This window comes from Panthera tigris, chromosome C1, assembly GCF_018350195.1.
Source record: "Panthera tigris isolate Pti1 chromosome C1, P.tigris_Pti1_mat1.1, whole genome shotgun sequence".
Classification (NCBI taxonomy): Eukaryota; Metazoa; Chordata; class Mammalia; order Carnivora; family Felidae; genus Panthera; species Panthera tigris.
In genome coordinates, this window is record NC_056667.1 from 156,906,381 (window position 1) to 156,930,480 (window position 24,100).

Sequence of the window (24,100 nt, forward strand, 5' to 3'; positions counted from 1 at the left end):
TTGTGCCACAGGATGGCCAACAATTGCAAACAAAATTAATTTTTCCCTGATTTCTTGGTTTTCAGATGATAACCCTTGTCTGTTCACAAATCAGAATGAATGAAACTGCAGTGGTGTGATTGATCATCTACGGCAAGCTGGGAAAGCAAAAGATATTAAGGGCTGGGATTTGTGCAGGAAAGAGGCTTTTAATGAATGATTCAACTTCACTATGCCTGTTTCCTAATTTGAAACCTATCTCAGAATATTGACAGAATTAAATGAAGAAATATATGTGAATATATGTGAAAGTGATTGTTATTAAACTTTGGATTTACAATATATGTTTTTAACTATAATTTTTTTAAACATTTAAGACCACACTAACCTCTTCTGTGATCTCTTTGTGTAATTTGCATAAGCTACACAACGTCCTTTATACAAAAGACTCCTCCTTGAATTACAAATCACAGTTGGTGCACAAAATTTCCAGAGTGAATAATCTGAAATACTTTATTATAGGCTTTAGGAAACTACTCACAAATTTGTTTCCATATCAAGGTCATGGGATAAGGGTAAGATAGAAATGGATGTGAATTGAAGCCCTTCCTCCAAAGAACTAAAAGAATCATTAATGCCATCAGTTCTCTATTCAACAACAGACATCTCAAAAGACTTGAGCCCAGTCGTGAATCTATCACTAAAGGTACAACTGTATCTTTGGTACAGCTGAATTCACCAGGAAGCACTTATATTACTCAAACAGAGTTTGGCCCGGCCTCTCCTCACTTACGGCAGCCAACTTCATCCGTGTCATCCAAGCAGTCTCTGGTCCCATCACACCTCCAGGTTGCAGGGATACAATGCCCATCTTCACAGCGAAAATGCTCACTGTCACATTCTTATAATGCCACATGAAGAAAAAAAAAAAAAAACGAGTAAAAAAACTTACCCACATAGATATTTCAAAGAAATACAAATGTTTTATAAAAATAAAAGTTTTCAATGAATTAGTAATCAAAGGAACGTAAATTATTTATAAAATGAATAAAAGAAAAAAAGAAAAAAGAAAAAAAATAAAATAAAATAAAATGAAGAAAACATTCTTATAATGGTTATTTTATTATCTGTTTCAGGGTCTGCAGGAAGATGGTCATTTTTGTGCACAGTTCACTACAGTATATCTTGACGTAACCAATCTGGAAAGCAATTTGACAACATATATCTTGCTTTTTAAAAGTGATTATTCTTAGTTCTTTTATTTTTAGGTATTTTCCCCCCTAAGGAACTAATCAGAGAATTAGACAAAGATTTCTGTATGCAGATTTTAATCACAACATTACTAAATTGCAAGCTTCCTAGATATTCAATAATTTCAAAAAAGGGATAAAATTCTTATCTTTATATTAACATATGAAGAACTCATTAAAATAGTTATGTAGAACTTCTAAATGATTTGGATAAAAACTTGTATCATATAACAAAGACAAGGATGTATAATTTTACCTTTAACAGAGTTACATACGGAGTGTAGAGAAAGACCAGAATGTTATTGGTGCTTATCTCTGAATGATAACATCATGAGTAACTTCTTATTTGCTTGACTGTGCCTTTTTTCAGTTCTTCGCCCTTTATTTTTTTAAGTGCCTTTTTATTACTAAATCATATATAGCAATTTATGGTCCTACATTCTTAGATTCAGACCAATATTTTGGCTTTTTTGTTGAATGCATTTGTAGGATGCCAGATCTGTAAGCTCATCTCTGCTTGTTTTAAGCCAAAAAAACAAACAAAAGAAAAATCTCTGTACCCCACGAGAGGGCACAAATTTGCCCCCCAAAGTTACTACATTCCCAAGTGGCAGTGATATCCCCTAGTGATACCAGAAAGAGAATATAACTTAAACAAGTTTATTTCATACAACCAATATAACCAGCAATTATCCTAGGTCTCCCCAGGGGACTAATTAGGCAGTTGGAAATCCTTTGAGTCCCCAAATATGTGACCAGTGACTTCCCCAGGTATCATGTGCCAAGTAGGAAATTTTTTTAAAGAAAGCAGCCAACATCAGCCCAACTTGGAGAAGATACAAAATTATTCTTTCACAATCCCAATGTGGTAGGAGTAATTTGGGGGTTAAAAGAATACAATTATTCTCCCCAGGTATTTCAGTGATCATGCTAAATTACCTATTTCAGTTATTGGTTAATTAAGCAAAAATTAGGTAAATATACAGATCAATTATCTACTCCTAAGAGAAATAAACAATGTGCTATCCTGACTTGTGTAAATGCTGGCATATCAACAGCATGACATAAACATAGTTAAGTGATCTATTCCTAGGGGATATAGGCTACTTTGTTCATGGAATGTTCAAATCTGATTGTCTGGTAGTGACATCCTGATTTATAATGTATGCTGCAAATGGTCAGAAACTTCCCTTGGCTAAATGGTGGTACCGAGTGGTACAGGAATACGTACACCCAAATACCTTCTATAGACTAATGCACGATGGTGGTTGGTGGTGCAGGTCTGGGGTTGGTGGTGCAGGTCTCTTATCAACTACCTTTAAAACACAACAACCTCCCTTGCAAAAATGCCCCTAAGGAATGTACAAATTCACTCTGGAATCCCAGAACTTCTCATTGGATTTTGTTCTACAAAGCAATATTTCCATGGGAGATTAGGGGCTTTGGAGGTTTAGCTATTAACACAACATATATTAAATCACTTTTATCAATTAGGTCTATTGTTAGGAATCCAACATAATACATTTGTAGGTTCAGTACATTTGTCTCCCTTAGTATCTAATAATTTCTGGTTGAAAAATGGTAACAATCTAAAGGTCAGTCTACTTACAAAGAGTTTCATATTGCTATGAAAAAATGAGAAGCATAAACTTAGAAACTGAGCTTACAGAAGAAAATTCTCAAAAAGCAATTTATTGCCTGTTTTAAAATATATATAATCCTTAAGCAACTTTTATTACAAGTCAGATTTTAAGGTTATTTTTCATTTTTCCTAAAATATGAAGTTAAACACATCATAAAAAGAAATAGATACCCAAAAGTCACTTTTTAAAGCACTTCAAAGCCAAGTGCATAAAACACATGCAAACCAAAACTGGTAGGAGGAGTTTTGCAATTAATCCTTTCTAGTTAGAGTTTTTTCATAATTGATCTCCCAGATACTCAGTTATCTAAAGAAATATATCAAACTCCATTTACTCACTTTATCAACAGATCCATGATAATTCATCCATCAAGTTCACCTTTTCAGTATTACCTTCTATGCCTGTTGTAACTCCCAAATGACTATTGTTTGGAAATACCTCTCCAGGAAAAACAAACCCATACATATCATTGCTGGGTGGCCTCCCAGCAATCAAACAAAGTGCTCCACTGGTGTCAGAAGCCTGTCATTCACTCTATTATAAAGAGAATATGTGCTGTTTAGAAGCAAACTACTAGGGAAAGGTCTGGGTCAGGTCTGATAACAATGGCAGGTGCCCCCGATTTCAATTCATCTGTATGCACTTTATTTTCAGATTTCGGTTTGTTTTACATAAGTCAACCCGCCACAGGTATTTACACCTTATTGTTTAATAATTTGAAGTCCAAATAAGCGAGGAGAGGGATGTCATACACTGGAGCCAAACAGTTTATGAAGAAAAAAAAATCTAAATAGAGCAAAAGGAAAAAAATTGTTTTCAACAAACGGTCTCTAAACATTCATATCCAGTCAATCCAGTTTTAACCAAGAGGTAATTTTGCAATAACGAGGAAAACATCGTAACCCACACTGAAATAAAAATCTTTTGTTAGGAACCAGGCAGCCATTGACAAGAAACCACTGGGACCAAGAAAACACACTATTTCCCCAGCACAAGCCTTGGCCTTTTCCAAGAATCAAAATAAATGAAAAGAAAAATACTTTCATGGTGCTTAAATGGCATGCACCACTGTAAGCACTTTGCCAACTTCAAGTCATTTAATTTCCATAAAAACCCTATGAGATAGATGTCATTTTTATGAACACTTCACAAATAAAGAACTTGAGGCACAGAGCAGTTCAGATCAAATAGCAAACATGTGCAATGCAAGAATTCGGACCCGACACCTATAGTTCAGGTCCAAAGGCATCTGTGCCGCATTGACCACTGCTCTGTGTTCCCTTACACCAAAGAAAGAAAAGAGAAAAAGCAAAAAGGAAAAGAAACAGAAATGATTCCACTAAGCTCGAGAATGAATGTAAAAATGTGACTTTTTTTCCAAAGTTGCTGTCAACATTAACTGAGTTCGTGAACTGGGCTTGTGTGGAATCCCGACCACATCATATGTGGTATGATTCAGTTGGAGAAGAGTGGTATAACTGGCAACAAACATTGCATATAAAGTTATTGGGCCTAGGGAAATTGGCCAATCAAAAGCAACAGTTTCAATCTCTTCAAGAAAAATTATATTAGACATGAGAATAAACTTGTTTTCCAACCTTATAAAGCCTCAAGCTGGAGAAAAACAAGAATAATCCTTTCTTTATAAATAGCCATATCCCAAGCTTCCTGGTCTAAGTGTTGGACCAAGAATGTGTTAGAGAAACAGATAATGCCTAGAGGGAGGAGGAAGTCACTTGTTTTCCCAGTGCAGGAAATAGTACTGAATTTAGAACACCACTTCTGTACTCTTTCTAGCCTCTAGCACAGTGCTAGGCCCGCATGGAATAATCAACACGTATCCATCAGGTAATGAAAATTCCTCTTCGTAAGATTCAGCCTCTTGGTATCATATATGTAAAACCATTAGACATATAAAACCATAAAGGCAAGCAGTAACACTCTAAGAGTTTGTTTGCTATCTTAAATCCAAAGAAAGGAAAATGAGATCTGGAAAAATTTGAAATTACTTGAAAGAAGAATGTCCAGAAGTTTAAAAAAGAAAAAGGAAAAAATTGAGTCATATTGAAAGGTTTGATTCTCCTACCGTTTCCTGTAAAAGTTTCTTTTTTCCCTCTCATAAATTCTTTTCTCAAAAGAGAAAGGCAAGTTGTAGTCAATGGAACATTGTCCAAAGTGAACAGAGTAAGGTAATTTCTACGGCAAATCCTATTTTCCTGTTAGATCCTCTTAAACATGTGCTGGTTCTTCCAGATTCTTGGTCTACCTGAGGAAGAGGAGGTGCATGTACTCTTTTTAAAGATATGACGGGGCACCTGGGTGGCTCAGTTGATTTAGCATCTAACTTCAGCTCAGGTCATGATCTCATGGCGTGAGTTCGAGCCCCACATCGGGGTCTGTGCTGACAGCTCAGTCTGCAGCCTGCTTCAAATTCTGTGTTTCCCTCTCTCTCTGCCCCTCCCCCACCCATGTTCACTCATTCTCTCTGTCTCTGTCAAAATAAACATTAAAAAATTAAAAAATAAAGATACGTCATGTAAAAGTACATGACATGTTAATAGTGTTACCTTCGCTGTGCTCAAACAAATGTAAGAGGCAATTCCTTAATTCATCCATAATTCTTTCTTCACTTTTTCTGTACTTTATTTTTATTCCCTTGACATACATTCAGTGTTTATAAGTTGGGTGATGGTTCGCTACAATTCTCACACCCTAACCCCACCAACAAAGCCAGTTCCCTTCAAAGATTTAGAGTCACTTGCTTATTTCCAAAACTTGACCACTGCAGCCATGACAGGCAAGGGTAACAAACTGTGGGGAAGACCTGCTCTGCCTAACATCAACTGGTGAAATTGTCAAGGACTCGATTGATGGAACTGAAACCAGACATGCCCAGCAAACCAACCTACTACTCTTTTTCTGTGCAACATTCTGGTTTTCATAACAGATTGTCAAATAGGTGGCCAGAATTCTTGTGGGCTTTTTTTTAATGTAGTTTACAAACCACTAAGTTGACTGTTTTTTCCAAAATAGTGTTTCAGAGCCCTGATACCTGATTCATTTCAAGAAGACATTCATTTCAAGACATTTCAAGAAGTCAAGGACTTTGAGGCAGAACTCACAAAGCCACTCAATGAGTGATCATGTATGCACATCATGTAAGTGTAGTTAAAAAAAAAGAGAGAGACCCAAAAGAATATGTCAGATTCACTAAAGCCACCAAAAAAAAAAAAAAAAAAAAATTCATACCTACTACATGCAAAACATTGTTCTAGAGCTTGTGGAAGAAACAAAGAAAGTTAAGATATGGTTGGGTTTTTTTTTTAATAGAGTTTATAAATTCTGGGGGGACAAAAGTAACATATAATATAAATTAGCCATGTATTAAGTATTTTCCATAGATTATCCCACTTATCTATCACAACTCTGTGAGATTGTATTAAAAGCCCCATTTCATAGATGAGGAGATTGAGGCTTGACAAAATCTCACAACTAGTAGGTAGTGAGGTGGGGATTCAGACCTAGGTAGACTGATTCCAAAGCTGTGCCATATGCCTGTAGAGGATTTGGTTCCAAATAAGCAACATAGACAATAAAAATCAACTGGTCTCAAGGAGAAAAAAATTAATACCACATGCTGGAGTGATTAGAGAAGGCTTCATGAAGGAGAATAAGACTTCACTGGGCCTTTGTGGATGAGCAGTATTTGGGTAAGTGAAGAGGAAGGACCAGTCCTTTGTGTAGCGTCCAAACAACTTGCAAGAAGCCTATCATGGGTAAAGGCCTAATGGGCAGGCCTCCACGGCATAAGGAACTACTTGTAAGTGGAAGACAACAAGGCTGGGAAGATGGACAATAAAGGGCCGAAAATGTCGAGCAAGAGAGTGACGTGATCAAACGGGTCAACTTTAAGAAAGCTTAGAGATCACTAGTGCCAGTAACTGTTTAAAAAACTAACAGTGGGTTTCTGATTCTGTGTCTCCCTCTCTCTCTGCCCCTCCCCCGTTCATGCTCTGTCTCTCTCTGTCCCAAAAATAAATAAAAAACGTTGAAAAAAAAAATTTTTTTTTAAAAACTAACAGTGGTTCTGGGTAGATGTAAGCCTGGAGGAGGATACAGACTTTGACCATGAGAAGGGCTTGGGGCTCTATTTCTTTCCCCAGAAACCGACCCAGAGCATAAATGAGCTCAGTGAGCAAGCTGGACAGTGGTTCACTGAGAGGCTGCTAGCAGAGATGAGTCTCATCTTGAAGCCCTCAAGTTGCCCCAGGCCTGGTCCACTTGCATGCTAAATGATCAGCAAGTTCTACAGGTACACCAAAAGTATCCTACTGTCCTTTCCCCACCATCCTCTCACAGCTGAATGCATCTGAGCATCCAGCCTACGGAATTCAGTCATCCCTCAAGACAGTCAGCTGATCACTAGGAATTTATCCAAAGGATGCAAAAATGCTGATTCGAAGGGGCAGATGCACCCCGATGTTTATAACAGCATTATCAACAATAGCCAAAGTATGGAAAGAGTCCAAAAGTCCATCGACTGATGAATGGATAAAGATGTGCGTGCTCTCTCTCTCTCTCTCTCTCTACCCCTCTCTCTCTCTCTCTCTCTCTCTCTCTATATATATATATATATATGTATATATATATATATATATATATATATGTATATATATATATATATATATATAATGGAATATTACTCTGCAGTGAAAAAGAGTGAAAACTTGCCATTTCCAACAATGTGGGTGGAATTGGAGGGTATTAGGCTAAGTGAAATAAGTCAGTCAGAGAAAGACAGATATCACATGATTTCACTTGTATGTGGAACTTGAGAAACTTAACAGATGATCATAGGAGAAGGGAAGGAAAAATAAGATAAAAACAGAGGGAGGCAAACCAGAAAAGAACCCTTAAACACAGAAAAAAAAAAACGGAGGGTTGTAAATGGATGATGGGCACTAAGGAGGGCACTTTTTGGGATGAGCACTGGGTGTCATACATAAGAGATGAATCACTGGATTCTACTCCTGAAGCCAAGACTACACTGTATGTTAACTAACTTAAGAATTAAAAAAAAAAAAGATAGTTGATCTCAGTCATTGCTTAAATATTCGCTTAATGATTTTTTAAGTGCCTTTCCAATAACCAAAAGCCAGCAGAATAATGTGAGGCCCTATCAGAGCAGCCTCTCAATCTGGAAATTGTTTCCACCTGTACTTACTGAGCTATTTCCCATTTTCATTTAAACACAAGCTACCTGCCTTCCTCCCCTTCCCCCTAGTCTCTCACATCCCACTTATTTTTCATTGAGCACCTCCTACCCCAACAACCAGACTTTCAGGCAGTACTCCTGAGCATTATGAATAAAACCACACTTCTCAAGGGGTTCTCAAGAGAACACAGTTGGCATTTAAGGTGGGACAATTATTTAATTGCCCCAGGCAAAGCAGAATGTATAGCACCTCTGGCCCCCATATGTGGAATGCCAATAGTGCCCTTCCCCGGGGTCACTGTGACAACAATAACACCCCATACATGTCCAAACATCACTCGAGAGTGGCGGTACCACCCCCAGTTGAGAACAACTTAGAACCTCTAAGCAGCTTGGACATTCAGAGCTCAAAACATCTTAATCCACATGAAAGAGATCATCTACCAAAACCCCTATAATAAATTCTTCCCTTCTGAAGATAATAAAATTTCTTAAACAGCAATCCCACTCCCTCCCACCCAGTAATAAGAGGGCCTGGGATTGGGCAATATGCTGCAGCTCCTAGTACCAGCAGCTTGAAATCAACTCCCCTGGGAGTGTGATAAAGAATCTAAGTTCCAGGGAGGCCTACTTCACCCTGGAATGTTCCACAGTGCATCCACAGGCTTACCCATTCAAGGGTGGGGGGAGTCACACAGAGAAAAAAAAAAGGCTGAAAATCTGAAATCCTCAGGCAGTTCTTCATTAATGTAAAAGGATCATTGTTAGGAAAAACAAAATCACAGACACATCTGCTTTATGGGGCAAACTTTTTCCACCTGTATAATTATCGTAACAAAAAATTTCTTCAAATGTCCTTACCCGATCTCTGCTACACTTAAAAATTTTGAAATAAAATATAAATTGGCAATCACATGAGTGCTTAAAACATTCAAAGGACTCTCCAAGATTTTACCCAGAACACTCTGCAATGAAAACTTCCTGGCAGCCACTACCAAAACACTGACACTATATTTGTATTAGTCTTTTCTGTACTTCCCCAAGTAATTCATGTAGTATTTTCTGTATCAGCTCAGTCACTGTGTTTCCTGTGGATGGACTCCTCCTCCACATGGAAGAAAACTAAGTCCAAGACCTTCAACCCCACTCCCTCTAAGGGACTACCTGGTTTTCTACCTCTCTAATGGCCAAAGAGCTATACTTACGGGATGCCATAAAGAACACTATCCAAACAGAAGAAAATTTGAAACAGTCGCCTGCTCAGGTAAGTAAGGAACCAATGAATCACGCTATACACAAAAAAAGTCTAAAATACCCTTCAGCACATAATAATTTAACAGGCCTTGTACAAAAACTATAAATCACCCTGATTTAAGTGCTGACTTCCAACCCCAATTGCCCCAAGTATTCTTATATGGCTTAGTGACTAGCAAATATGAATTACTGGAAAATGGTTGAATAGAATCAAATACTAAAAAAGAAACTAGGCACTTGTGAGAAATAAGGGACTACAGTCATCTCCAGGCAGGCAGCTTTCCTGCCTATGGCTTATAAATGGTGCAAAAGACCCACTCTCAACCCAAAGTTTACAGACAGCAACAAAGGTTTTCTTGATGCATTAGCCCCAAGTGTTGAACCATAAATCAAATTGAAACAGATATGTTAAAGTTGCAAATATCACTACTAATTTGGTCACCTTAACAAGCAGATTAGATCACCAGGTTATCAAATGGACAATGGCTTGATACTGGAAATTACAATAGCAGCAGAAGGAGAAATCAATTCCCAACTGGTGGTGGATTTGGTGATTCTCTACAGCCACAGACTAAATCAGTTGTAACTGCTAAATAGACCTTCTTGACTGAATCTTACAAACACCTTACTGTACTCTTTCTCCTCTATTCCATGTTACTTCATTCTTAACTATTACAATAGTTACACCAACAAGCTCTGACGGCATGAAAAGAGCAAGAAGAGGCAAAAATAGAAGGAAGAGAAAAAGGAAGAGGGAGGAAAGGAGAGGTGTTATGGTCAATAATCAGTGTCCAGACACTGAATTTAATAAGAGCTAGCATCTTGAACCCTAACCTCAATTTGGTTAACTCATTCTTATTTAGCTTTGTCCCAAATCCAGACTGGACCAGGATGTAATTGCTAAGTGGGTTTATTGGTCACAAATTTCATGCTAGGAACTAAACAACCCTCTGATTCTAATGTGTACATTTTCAAAAAGTAGAGATCAGATATACTACATATAAAATACATACATAAATACACATATATACATATATATAATTTACTCTGAAGCAAACAATGTTTCCATGTCAATAAACAAGTGTGATGACAACTCTGATCAGGAGTTTTGATACTTATTGTGGGGCTCATTACATTGTTATTGACACAAACAGTGACTTTTATCATAGTTCATTTGTTAGGAGACTAATGGGGGTACACACACGTATGACTCAACCTTAATGATTTAGCTATGGGCATGTAGGGTTTCTGCCAACAAAGGACTTTCTTAAACTCTTAAATATTATGCAGCAAGAATGTGAAAATAATTCCACCAGTAAGTTTAAAAACCTGTTCTTGGGAATAAGTACTGATAATTAATCATCTGATAAACTGACGTCATTATTTTTAATAAAAATGTATGGTGTTATTATCTTTCTTAAAAAATTAACCAATTTTTGTTGTTTTACACTTTTTTTGTATTTTTTCCCTTCTAGTGACAAGTTATAGCTCAGAAAGAATTTTATACACAGAAGCTCAAAATTCTCCCACCGTGACCTGATATATGAAAAGTAAAGAACAGAGGAAGTAGATGAGATCAAGTGACCAAAGGAAGAGTAAATGGTAAGGTGGCAGGATTCAATTACAATCCTACCATGAACAAAGCATAATTCTAAACTGTGAGCTCCTAAGGGCGGGACTAAATACTTCTGTAATCCTAGTGCCTAGTACAGTACCTGCTAGTACCCAGATGACATTCAATAAATAAACTATATATGATCCATGAGAATATATGGATGAGGGGCACCTGGGTGGCTCAGTTGGTTAAGCATCTGATTTTGGGTTCAGGTCATGATTTCATGGTTCGTAGGTTGGAGCCCCATATTGGGCTCTGTGCTGACAGTGCAGAGCCTGCTTAGGATTCTCTCTCTCATCCTCTCTCCCTGCCCCTCCCCCACTCTCTCTCTCTCATTCTCTCAAAATAAATAATAAATAAACTTAAAAAGAAAAGTCTAAAAAAAATTTGTGTGTGTGTGTGTGTGTGTGTGTGTGTGTGTGTGTGTATGTATGGCCAAGATGATTTCCAAAAGATGATAAAGGCTTGAAATCTTGGTAATTTCTGAACTTTGATAATGGATGCCACTGTTTAGAGGCACTGTTTCTTCTGATCTAATTAACATTTCAACAATCATCTTCCATACTGACCTGGCATGAGACACCAGACAGACTGGAAGAAGTCAACCTCAAATCCTTGGGAGCCTATTTATATGTTCAGATTATTCTCTGCTTATTCACTAAAGGATGGGATCCCATGTTTATATCCAGCACTACTCTAGAGTGGAAAAAGTACTCTGCACCCCCCCCCCAAAAGGCTATAAGAACATCTGATTCCACAAATCAAAAGCTATAATTTTTATTATAAGCAATTTGCTAACAACATAATCATGATTTTGGTTTCCTTATACAGAGTCAAAGGTAGGGCTGCCTTTGTTAACTTGGGAATTTATAAAATGGGATCTGTTATATTTGCAAAGACTTTCACGTTTGAATGAATTTCTTGTCTTCTCTGCTGTACTGATCTTAACAGATTGAGCAAAAATAACTTTAGGACATGCCTCGCCAGCTGGTTATCTGTTATAGTAAGAGTCCCTTGGCCCGGGTTTGTTATGCCTGTGCTGAAGAGCATTTATAGGTCTCCAAATCACTTCCAGTCTCTATAAATGTCATCACTTTGTATTATAATGTGATTACCATGACTCGAAACAACTCAATAGCTTATTGACACAGAATCAACAATACTATATTGTCTCCAACTGATACCTGTGTGTGATAAAATGGGGTGTGGGTTTCTGACTACATATGGTGAATTTTTAGTGTCCTAATATTAAGAACAGCTTAAATAAAATTATAAGTTTATCTGTGGTGATTGTCAGAAGCAGGAAAAACAATGTGGAGTGCATTTCCTAAGCTTTTACCTAATCTGTACTATAAACACAATAAATAATGATAGTAAAAAACCTACTGTCATTATAAATTTAAACTTTTAACCATGCATTAAAATAAAACCTTAGAATTTCAATGCTGGAAAAAAGTAATGATTCCAGGAATAAACTATACTAGAAAGTACACACAATAAAACCTTTATTGACATAAATAATTAAAACCATCTCTTATCGGAATATTGTTTATATTACACTTTTTAAAAAGGCAACCAAAAAATAAACTGACATGAAGGATTTGGTCAAAAACAAGAATTTTTAGTTGGCTGTCTCAATTCTGGAAATTGGATATCTATGGTTACAGTTGTAAATTAGATAATGAATGAATGTGCTGATATTCAGAATGAGTCCTTAGGTATTGCAATAATTAAAGAAATTTTTAATTAAATTTAGTAACAAATTCAGATTTTACAAAAAAGAGCTAAAACAAGATACTAATACAGAAAATACTAGATTATGAGCCAAGAGACATAACACATGGGTTTCAACCCTTGCAATAGCACTGACTGTCCCTACATCATTCTGAGTTCCATGAGGGTAGGAACTATTTGCCTTACTAACAATTGACTCTTCACTCAATAAATATTTGTTGCTTAACTGACTTACCTTGGGGGACCTGGATTTAAACTCTGATACATGGGGCACCAGGGTGGCTCAACGGATTAAGCATCCAACTCTTGGTTTCAGCTCAGGTCATGATCTCTCGCAGTTTGTGTGTTCGAGCCCCTCATTGGGCTTTGTGATGACAGTTGCAGAGCCTGCTTAGGATTCTCTCTCTCCCTCTTTCTGCCCCTCCCCTGCTCACTCTCTCAAAATAAACTTTCAAAAAAAAAAATTAATGAACTCTGATACACAGTTTCCTTAACCTGCAAATTTTCTGACCTACAACATCAGGTTCAGGTGAGGACTGAAGAGGACTGTAAAACACCAGCACAATGCTAGAAATACAGTCCTTCCAATAAATATTGTCAAAATGTCAATACTACCCAAAGCTATCTACACATTCAATGCAATCCCAATCAAAATTGCACCAGCATTCTTCTCGAAACTAGAACAAGCCATCCTAAAATTCATATGGAACCACAAAAGGCCCCGAATAGCCAAAGTAATTTTGAAGAAGACCAAAGCAGGAGGCATCACAATCCCAGACTTTAGCCTCTACTACAAAGCTGTAATCATCAAGACAGCATGGTATTGGCACAAAAACAGACACATAGACCAATGGAATAGAATAGAAACCCAGAACTAGACCCACAAACGTATGGCCAACTCATCTTTGACAAAGCAGGAAAAAACATCCAATGGAAAAAAGGCAGTCTCTTTAACAAATGGTGCTGGGAGAACTGGACAGCAACATGCAGAAGGTTGAAACTAGACCACTTTCTCACACCATTCACAAAAATAAACTCAAAATGGATAAAGGACCTGAATGTCAGACAGGAAACCATCAAAACCTTAGAGGAGAAAGCAGGAAAAGACCTCTCTGACCTCAGCCGTAGCAATCTCTTACTCAACACATCCCCAAAGGCAAGGGAATTAAAAGCAAAAGTGAATTACTGGGACCTTATGAAGATAAAAAGCTTCTGCACAGCAAAGGAAACAACCAACAAAACTAAAAGGCAACCACGGTGGAATGGGAAAAAGATATTTGCAAATGACATATCAAACAAAGGGCTAGTGTCCAAAATCTATAAAGAGCTCACCAAACTCCACACCCGAAAAACAAATAACCCAGTGAAGAAATGGGCAGAAAACATGAATAGACATTTCTCTAAAGAAGACATCCGGATGGCCAACAGGCACATGAAAAGATGCTCAACGTCGCTCCTCATCAGGGAAATACAAATCAAAACCACACTCAGATATCACCTCACGCCAGTCAGAGTGGCCAAAATGAACAGATCAGGAGACTATAGATGCTGGAGAGGATGTGGAGAAACGGGAACCCTCTTGCACTGTTGGTGGGAATGCAAATTGGTGCAGCCGCTCTGGAAAGCAGTGTGGAGGTTCCTCAGAAAATTAAAAATAGACCTACCCTATGACCCAGCAATAGCACTGCTAGGAATTTATCCAAGGGATACAGGAGTACTGATGCATAGGGGCACTTGTACCCCAATGTTTATAGCAGCACTCTCAACAATAGCCAAATTATGGAAAGAGCCTAAATGTCCATCAACTGATGAATGGATAAAGAAATTGTGGTTTATATACACAATGGAATACTACGTGGCAATGAAAAAGAATGAAATATGGCCCTTTGTAGCAACGTGGATGGGACTGGAGAGTGTGATGCTAAGTGAAATAAGCCATACAGAGAAAGACAGATACCATATGGTTTCACTCTTATGTGGATCCTGAGAAACTTAACAGAAACCCATGGGGGAGGGGAAGAAAAAAAAAAAAAAAAGAGGTTAGAGTGGGAGAGAGCCAAACCATAGGAGACTCTTAAAAACTGAGAACAAACTGAGGGTTGATGGGGGGTGGGAGGGAGGGGAGGGTGGGTGATGGGTATTGAGGAGGGCACCTTTTGGGATGTGCACTGGGTGTTGTATGGAAACCAATTTGACAATAAATTTCATATATTAAAAAAAAAAATTAAAAAAAAAAAAAAAGAAATACAGTCCTTCCACGAAGGCTCGTTCCCTCCTGGGTACTCCCACCTGTCATCCAATTCTAACATTGTAACAGTCTAGGTAATAAAATACTCCAGGATCAATACCTCCACCAGATAAGAGCTGTTTGTTCTAATTGAGAGAAAACCTCCCAACCCTGCACACTTTGCTTCCAGGAAGCTCACTCAGCATTGAGAGCAAGGTGGTTGCTTTGCCTCCAGCCCAAGAACAAAGTATCCAATAGCCAAGTCTGGAGTCAAGGGCAAGACTGAAAATCAAGATTTATTCTAGGAAACAAAGGTCAAGCTAGACCCAAAACCAAGGCTGCCACCAGTTTCCCTTTTCTTTATGCATCTTTCTGTTTTCCCACAATGACCATTTTTTATTATTTCATCTATTTTAAAATCACTCTCTTTAGGTGATCCTCTGGAGTTTGTATGTGGAATACTGTTAAGTGTATAATTTCAACACACACACACACACACACACACACTTGATGATACATATAAAGGCTTTCCCAGAATGAGCTTTGAGTCATTATTACACTATACAATGAACTCCCAAGTTTTCCTATTGACCTCATTGTATGCCTCTATATGGACATAAAGAAATGAAGGTCATAAATAAATTCAGGATTTTAAAAGTTATTTATTTTTTGAGAGAGAGGGTAAGAGGGAGGGGCAGAGAGAAGGGGAGAGAGAATCCCAAGCAGGCCCCATGCTGTCAGAGCAGAACCCGATGCGGGGTTCAAACCCACAAACTGTGAGACCATGATTTGAGCAGAAATCAAGAGTCAACACTCAACCAACTGAGCCACCCAGGCATCCCAAGAAATTCAGGATTTTAATCAAGTGAAACTAAGCTAAAAATTGTTCCATTTAGAAAGTTCAGAAATGCTGCAGGTCCTAGGTTCAAAAGAATGGTATTTCAAATTCTTCCTACAAGTATTAAGATATTCATTATCCTAGTTCTCTAAACTTTCTCCTATATTATAGAAAAATGCTACAAAATGCAAGCATTTTTTGACTAAAATCATGTGTGATCATGCCTTTACAATACATTCAAAGGAAAACTCGAGATGACAAAGTTGTTCGCTTCTAGCTGAATGAGAAAGGCTTTATGAAACTCGGACATCCAATCCCTTCAAAAAGAAGAGTAAAATATCCCAGCGACATGACCCCAGCCTTAGGCTTCCCTGAGGCCTTACCGCCTTCCTAAGTATTCTCCAACCTCACAGAGCAGAGGCTCCAAATTCCAACACGGACTGAAGCTCAGGCAGACTTTTCATCTGTGTGTTCTTAAGAAGGTACAACAACAACTGGCAGGACACCTTTGTGAAGAGAACAAGGCCACAGATTGGCTCTCCTTAAGCAAACCAGTATAACCACCCCAAGTCCTGCCAGAAACTTAAGTGAAGCCAGTTCTTCCCCGAGGAGGGCTATGCTCACCGTTTACTAAGAGCACTCAACACTTCACTAAGTTTGGTGGGTAAAGTTACGAAGAAGGGAAAAGCAACTTAAACTTAAAAGGCTCTTCTGATAGTCCAGGAATGAGGCAATTAGGGCCTTATCTAGTTAAATGGCCCCACCTCCGTTTCATTTCCCCACACTCCTGTCTGAAAATCCTTTTCTTCTCTGTCCCTTGGATCCCCATAATGTGGCTACAGCTTTCATGGCTCTCACCCCTGACCCCCAAATCTGTTCCCAGTGACTTATTAACAGCAAAGTTTAAGTGGTTTTTAAAGCCCTTCCTTGGGTATTTGCATTTACAGCAGAAAATAGGGAGCCCTTCTGCAAAGGAATGAATTTTCTGATGGTGGCATTTAGGTATTCTCTAATGCACAAATACCTTCTTCACCAGCTTGGTGGGGCAGATTTTAGAGGGATAGAGTATCTTATCAGGACTCCACATAGGTGGTGGTACCTGTACAAGGCCATCTTTGCTGGTGCCAAAACCTCATCAGCAGTGAGACAGCACTTTTCCATAAAAGCACAGCCCAATTAAAACACACTCAAAGGGCTTCCCGGGAGAATTTGGTGTCATCTCTGCATCAGTGAACGTGTCTTAGATTACTCTGGGCTGAAGAGAAAGGCACTAAAGAAATACTGCAAAAGCAATGACTCCAAAGGCCTAGAGAGACCCAAATAACAAATGAAGATGATTTATTGAAATACTATTATTTGGGTTCTTTTGTAAACTGAAACCCCTTACTTTATTTGTAACTCAAAGAACTCCTTCCACTAGAAGTGCAAGATTTACCAATTCCACCCAATATGGAATCTACACGTACATACGCCTGTATACACATACAGGTACACACAAGGAGGCCCACCCAGTGTTACAAAGCTTGCTGATCAAGGAATGCTGATCAAAGCTTGCTGATCAAAGAGCAACTTTAGGAATGCATAGCAAATGTAATAGTCTGTATTTCCCTTCTTCCAATCAGCCCAGTATGTCTAAAAGCCAACAGCTTTTCTGTTGAAGATTAAAACACAAAGTCTGAATAACCAGCCAGCAATGTGCTTGATATACTACTCTAAAAAAGGAGGGAGGAAGGGAAGACTGTTCAAAAGCCAAGTAATTTTCCAGAAGCCAGCCCCTGGAGCCCTACAGGCTAGATAGATTCAGACCCCAGCTCTTGCTTTAATAACACTATGGCGGGTATGTTATTTAATTTCTACGCCTCAGTTTCCTCATCTTTTTAGATGGGATAATAAGAGCTCTTACTTATGAGGTTAATATGAAGATAGAAAAAGGAGTATAAGCCTGGCACATTACTAAGTGTTCAACAAATGTTAGTTATTATTAATATTTTAGACAAGTGTTTTCTGGTCCTTTATATATTGTCTCCCTTTGAATTTTAGTTTGTTTCATACACATTTGCTCATACTCTAGCATTTCCATATTCATAATTGCAACATAGTTTGAAAATCTTTTTAAATTAACTTAATTATGATAGCTTCTTTCCCCAAAAAAAGTTGATTTAATACTGAAATTTGAATAATACCTTATTACTAAATTATCAGTTTCATCTTAAATTATATTCTCTCTCAGGGCACCTGGGTAGCACAGTTGGTTAAGCATCGAACTTCGGCTCAGGTCATGATCTTGCAGTGAATTCAAGCCCTGCGTCGGGCTCTGTGCTGATAGCTCAGAACCTGGAGCCTGCTTCAGATTCTGTGTCTCCCTCTCTGTCTGCCCCTCCCCCACTTGCTCTCTCTCTCTCTCTCTCTATCTCTCTCTCAAAATAAACATTAAAAGAAAAAATTTTTTAATTATATTCTCTCTTTAACTGTTTCTTATATCTGAAGTTTAGAAGAGAAAAATATATCTGCATTCAAAATAAAACTGAACTAGAAGAGTAGAACTTAATTCACAAAGATAGGCAAGTTTTCAGGCATGTGTCTACTCTATGCACTTTCAAAAATACATTACTACTTAGTGAAATAAACTCTCTGAAAGCTTATTTTTTTGTTGATAATAGCTGTTTTTAAGACATTTAAACAATTACATTTTAGGGGTATTTAAATTGTTTAGTACATAGATATCTCAGTCCAAAGAAGTTGAGAGTGACAGTATTTATTGAATTACTGAGTTAAAAAATATGAAGTTACTAAACCTTCATATTAAGTGTTTACAACCTAAGAATTCTCACTACACCCTAAGTGTGGAAATTGTTTCTTACTCCACGACATTTTGAAGAAAGCCAAGCATGAAGGAAACCGAGGCCACATCTGGCAAGAGGAAATTCCTGTGCTTTGCAAAATGTAAACTGCTGACTGTATCACCACTAAAACAACCATTAAGAAAAGATTCGGGGCACCTGGGTGGCTCAGTCGGTTGGACGTCCAACTTCGGCTCAGGTCATGATCTCGCAGTTGGTGGGTTCGAGACCCACATCGAGCTCTGTGTTGACAGCTCAGAGCCTGAAGCCTGCTTCAGATTCTGTGCCTCCCTCTCTCTCTGACCCTCCCCTGCTTGTGCTCTTTCTCTCTCTCTCTCTCTCTCTCTCTCTCTCTCTCTCTCAAAAATGAATAAACATTAAAAAAAAACTTTAAAAAAAAAAAAAGAAAGAAAGGGGGATTCTAGGAGCAGCTGAGTGGCTTAGTTGGTTTAAGCTTCCAACTCTTGATTTTGGCTCAGGTCATGATTTTGCAGTTTGTGAGCCTGAGCCCTAAGTCAGGCTCTGTGCTGACAGCACAGAGCCTCCTTGGGATTCTCTCTCTCTCTCTCTCTCTCTCTCTCTCTCTCTCTCCCTCCCTCCCTCCCTACCTCCCCTGCTTGAGCTCTCTCCCTTTTTCTCTCTCTCTCTCTAAAAAATATTTTTTAAGGCGGGGGGTTGATTTTGATATAAAGAAACCAGGGAACAAGCAGTATTTCTAACCTTAAAATCAGAGACTCACAGACATATATACAGTAATATAGCTCTACTACATAAGGTCAAAGGTTAAAAGAGACCTTAAAGTAGAATTCCAACATTCCATTGGTGCATGCTATGCACCAACAATTTCCTTCCTATCCCTCAGAACCATTTAAAATAGGCTTATCCTTCTTCCACATTATGGTCCTTCAAATGTCTGGGGAAAGCCAGCCATTTGTTCCCTCTTATCTCCCCAAGAAGCTCTAGTTTTTCCAGCCTTTTTCCCATAACATAGCCTCCAGTTCTCTCACCATCCTTGTTTCTCTCCTCCAAATTCATTTCAAATGGTCTCTGTCTCTCCCAAAATGTGATCCTCAACACTGAACAAATGCCCAGTGTTACCTGGCCATCTATGGCCAAGACCAAAGTAGCCTACCCCAATATTCATTCCCCCTTCCTATTCAGAAAGAGAATCTCAATTTTATTCAGGTGAACAGGTCTTCAGCTGAAAGGCTACATTTCCCAGACTTCAGCTAAGTGTGGTCATGGGATTAAGTCATAATCAAGGAGATGAAATGCAAGCAGAAGTGTTGTACAGGACTTCTGGGAAGTCTTTTTAAAGACAGAAGGCACACTCTTCCTTTTCCTCTTCCATTTCCACTACCTGGCACGGAGCAGTGATGGCTGTGGCTACAGCAGCTATTTCGGACAATGAGGTGACCTTAGGGATGGATTGCAGCACCAGAGTATGGTGGAGCAGGAAGACAGGAGTCACAGGAGTACCAAGCCAGCCTTCTACTGCTGGTTAGAAAAACAAATGTTTATCCGGTCAAGCCAAACAAAATCCTCTCTGCAACAACAGTCCTATCACCTCTCCTAGGTGATGGAGTTGCTTTACTACACTCATGTGGTTCTTTTAAATATCTACCAAAACAAATATTTCTCAAGCTCCTGCTTCCACATGGCTTTGTTCCAGACACAGGATACCAGGGGAGGCAGGCATAACTCAGCATTAGTGGTCCTATTCTAGAGGAGATAAAATACATACATAAATAATTATAATTCATGGTATGATGATAAGTGCTGTAAGAGAGGTTTAGATAACATTGAGTGGAAATCGAGAAAGGCCCTGTGGAGAAAGGAGCGCATAAGCCCCAGTACGCAGATCTGAGGGATGGGTATTTCTGGCAGAGGAAACAAACTGGAACTGGCAGAGGCCAGAAAGTGTAAGGCATGTCCAAGAAAGAGACACATTTTTCATCCTGTATCACTGACACATGCCTTCAAATTACAAAGACCTTGAGTGCTTGAGGCAGATTCCCTTTTACATGAAGTAAAAACCAAATTTTCAAGATCATAGCACCCTCTAAAACCACTTAGTGCCTCCATAGAGTCAATTCAATTTACAAGACATCTATAGAGCACCAACTGTTTTGCCATCAAGTAAGAGTTTCTCCTAATCAATAAATGTGATCATTTTCCATATTTTAAAAAATACTTGGAGGTGATACTTTGCTAATATTCTACTAAACTGGATGAAATGTTTCCAAGAGATGTATTCTGAGATATTTAATAAAGTATAAGCACACCATGCAAATGTATTTCTCACTGTCCTCTTGTAATTGATCAATCTATTGTATTAAACTGAGTATGTATTCAATAAAAGTTAAAGAATTGGGCGCTTGGATGGTTCAGTCGGTATTAGAGTTAATTAAGCATGCAAGACCCAGAGCCAGTCCTCCTACTCTGTCTCAGTGTGCTCATTTATAAAATGTGGATAGAACCTCCCCAAACTGACACAAGGATTGAACATATAACTATGGTGACTATATCACAGGCATATAGTAAGTTTCAGTAAAATGTCAGTTATTAGTAGTAGTATTATTCCTTCCTTCACTCCCTGTCAACCAAGATGGACCCTCAACAGAAATACTATTGGCATTTGGGACTAGACAGCTCCTTGTAGTATAGAACTGTCCTGTATATTGCAGCTAGTGTAGCATCCCTCCTCTCAACGCCTAGCAGTGACACTCAGGCATTATGACAACGCCCCCCCCCCAAAAAAAAAAAAGCCTACACATTTCTAGATGCCTCTTAAGTGAGCTGTACCAACTAGGAGTCAGTGAGCTAAACCACAGAAGACATCACACACCATGCCTAGATGGTCAATGAGGTAGAAGTGTTTAAAACAAAGGATTCAAGAAAATACTATCAAGTAGTTATAAATGTATATAACATGGATGTACACTGAAAAGATATGTCTAATACTCCCATAAATAAGCATATCAACTTATAAAACAAATAACATGAATTATCCCCAAAAAGCCACAAATAAAAGCTTTCTCTCTATCCCATGGTGACTCTCCACATTTCTTATCACCTGCAGATCTACAGGTTTGGTTCCACCCTCATCATCTGTGGCTCCTCTAACTTAACTGGTTGATCTGCTTTCCCTCATTGCAGCAAGCATTATCTTTACAAAACAAAAGTCTGTTGCACTTCCCTCCTTACATTTCTTCAAAGGCACCAAACTTCTTGACAGACAAAGTCCTCCACGGTGTCACCAGACTCCACTCTTCCAACTCCATCTCCTGCTGGCACACCCTCCTGAAGACTCAGTTCAAACAGCCATCTTTATGGTCTTCTTGGCTCTTGGCCCCCTCAGGCCTTACTTGACTTCAATCCTTTCCTGTGTTCCCAAACCTCTGCTATAGCACCTCTCACAAGTGTTTATTTACGCGTCTTATCCCTCCGTGTCTCCACTTCTAGGCACAATAGGATCTCAGTAAATGTTTGTGGAATAAATACATTAATGATAATATTCACTGATTATTAACCAAAACTAGATTCGCTGATAGCTTTCTCACCCCCTTGAACTGACCTTGAACACCCCTCACTGACCTTGCTCTAGTTTCATGCAACAAAAAGACACTACCACAAAAGAAAAAACACATCATTGATTGTGATTCTTACACATTCTGCCTAAAACCTCTCACAAAGCCAAGCGTTCATCTTCAAATATACTCTTCCCCCTAGAAATCCTTCTCCTTGACCAGGGGACACACCCAACTCTACTTAGCCCCAAGGTTCTTCACTAGGCTAAATAGAGAGTATCATTGTTATTCTCAGTTACAAAGACCTCATCAGTAAACTCTGCATGGGATCAAGTTTCTAGGAAACATATACAGAACACATGAAATGGAAATACTGGATCCATTCAGAAGTTTGAAACCTTCTGTAACATTACATTTTGGGATCTGTGCTTTCAAGACCTGAAAAGTGAAGAACCAAAAATTCTTGGAGTAGAAAGACAGATTATAAGGCCTGTCTTCTAATGTTTCTTCTTTGTCTGATAGTTTCACCTCCTTAAAAAAAAAAAAAAAAAAAAAAAAAGATATACTTTTCCCCAGAAAGTTGTATGGATAGAGAATTTGACAAGTGGTTCCTTTATTTCAAAAGACCACAGCATGGTGGCTGTTCTGCTGCACTGACCTAACCAAGAGCTGGTCAACTATGAATGATTTAACACCAGGTTCCCTGTAGGGCCAAATGTTTACTGAATGCTCACCAAGTGCCAAGAACTTACATGTTCACAGTGTCCTTTAAATATTCCCAGGAGCCTGCAGGGTACAAATTACTAACACCCATTGTATAGGTCAAGGAAACTGAAGCTCAGAGAGATCTAGTGGCCCAGGGGCACACATCTGGAAAGTAAGCAAGCTAAGTCTCCAAACTCCAACACCAGGCAGTGTCCCAGCACCAGAAAGGATTTGGCCACAAGTTAACCATGTCCAGGGTAGACCCTTGAGATTGAGGATCCTTGGGCAGGTGGAGAAGGGGCAGCAGGAAGAGCCCAAAGTTTTACTTAGCAGCCAGAGATTTAAATTTATATCACTGGCTTCAGTGCATTCCCACAATTTAGGCTACTTTCTGTACATTCAAGGAAACTTTAAGAATTTTCTCTTTATAAAATGTGGTTTATTTTAGCATAGAATTTTTGCAAATACATACTAATTCCTCAAAAGTTATTCAAGATGCCAAATATTCCTTCTTGAAGCAATCCTAAACAACCTTAAAACATCTGGTATACAGGGCAAATCCCTGGGATATTCCATGTCTTCTAGGAAATGCAATGGCGTATTTGAGGGTATGGGAGATCATTTTTTAATGTTCCACCTCATATGTTTCATTGGAGATGAAGACATAATAAAATCTTATAGGCGGGGAAGTGAATTTTCAATTATAGAGATTCTTTTTTTGAATGTTTATTTACTCATTTTGAGAGAGAGAGAGAGTGCATCAGTAGGGGAGGGACAGAGAGAGAGGGAGAGAGACAGTCCCAAGTAGTCTATGTATTGTCAGCGCAGAGCCCTACTTGGGGCTGGATCCCACACGGGAGATCATGACCTGAACTGAAACCAAGTCAGGTGCTTAACTGAGCCACCCAGGCACCCTTCAATTAAAAAATTCTAAAAACAACATTTTTTTGTATATTTATATGATATTTTTAAAACGCAGTTAAGCTTTCCAGACTAATACAATCAATAAATCCAATTATTTTTATAAGTTCCCTTTAAATAGAGCACCTAAGATATCCAAAGGTTATTTCTAGCTAAAAGCCAAATTCTGTTTCATTTTATTATATCCATCATTCAGTTTTAACTTAGAAAAAGGAAGGAAAATAAAATTTTTTAAAACTTAATAGTAAGAGCTTATCCTGCAGTCAGTTTATTTGCTACTCACATTCTCCCTTAATATTATTATGCACACACTTACTCATTAAGTTTCATTTCCCTAAGTGATTCTTTC

The 24,100-nt window shown here is 38.4% G+C and overlaps 1 protein-coding gene across 1 annotated transcript in view; it reads right to left on the minus strand.

The window, feature by feature from the left end:
- The window catches only part of LRP2 (LDL receptor related protein 2), a 198,056-nt gene that overhangs the window by 158,512 nt on the left and 15,444 nt on the right, over positions 1-24,100 (minus strand). The window contains exon 2 of the mRNA XM_042994641.1: positions 773-880. Within this exon, the coding sequence (XP_042850575.1) occupies positions 773-880 (108 nt within the window). The remainder of the gene's footprint in view (positions 1-772; positions 881-24,100) is intronic.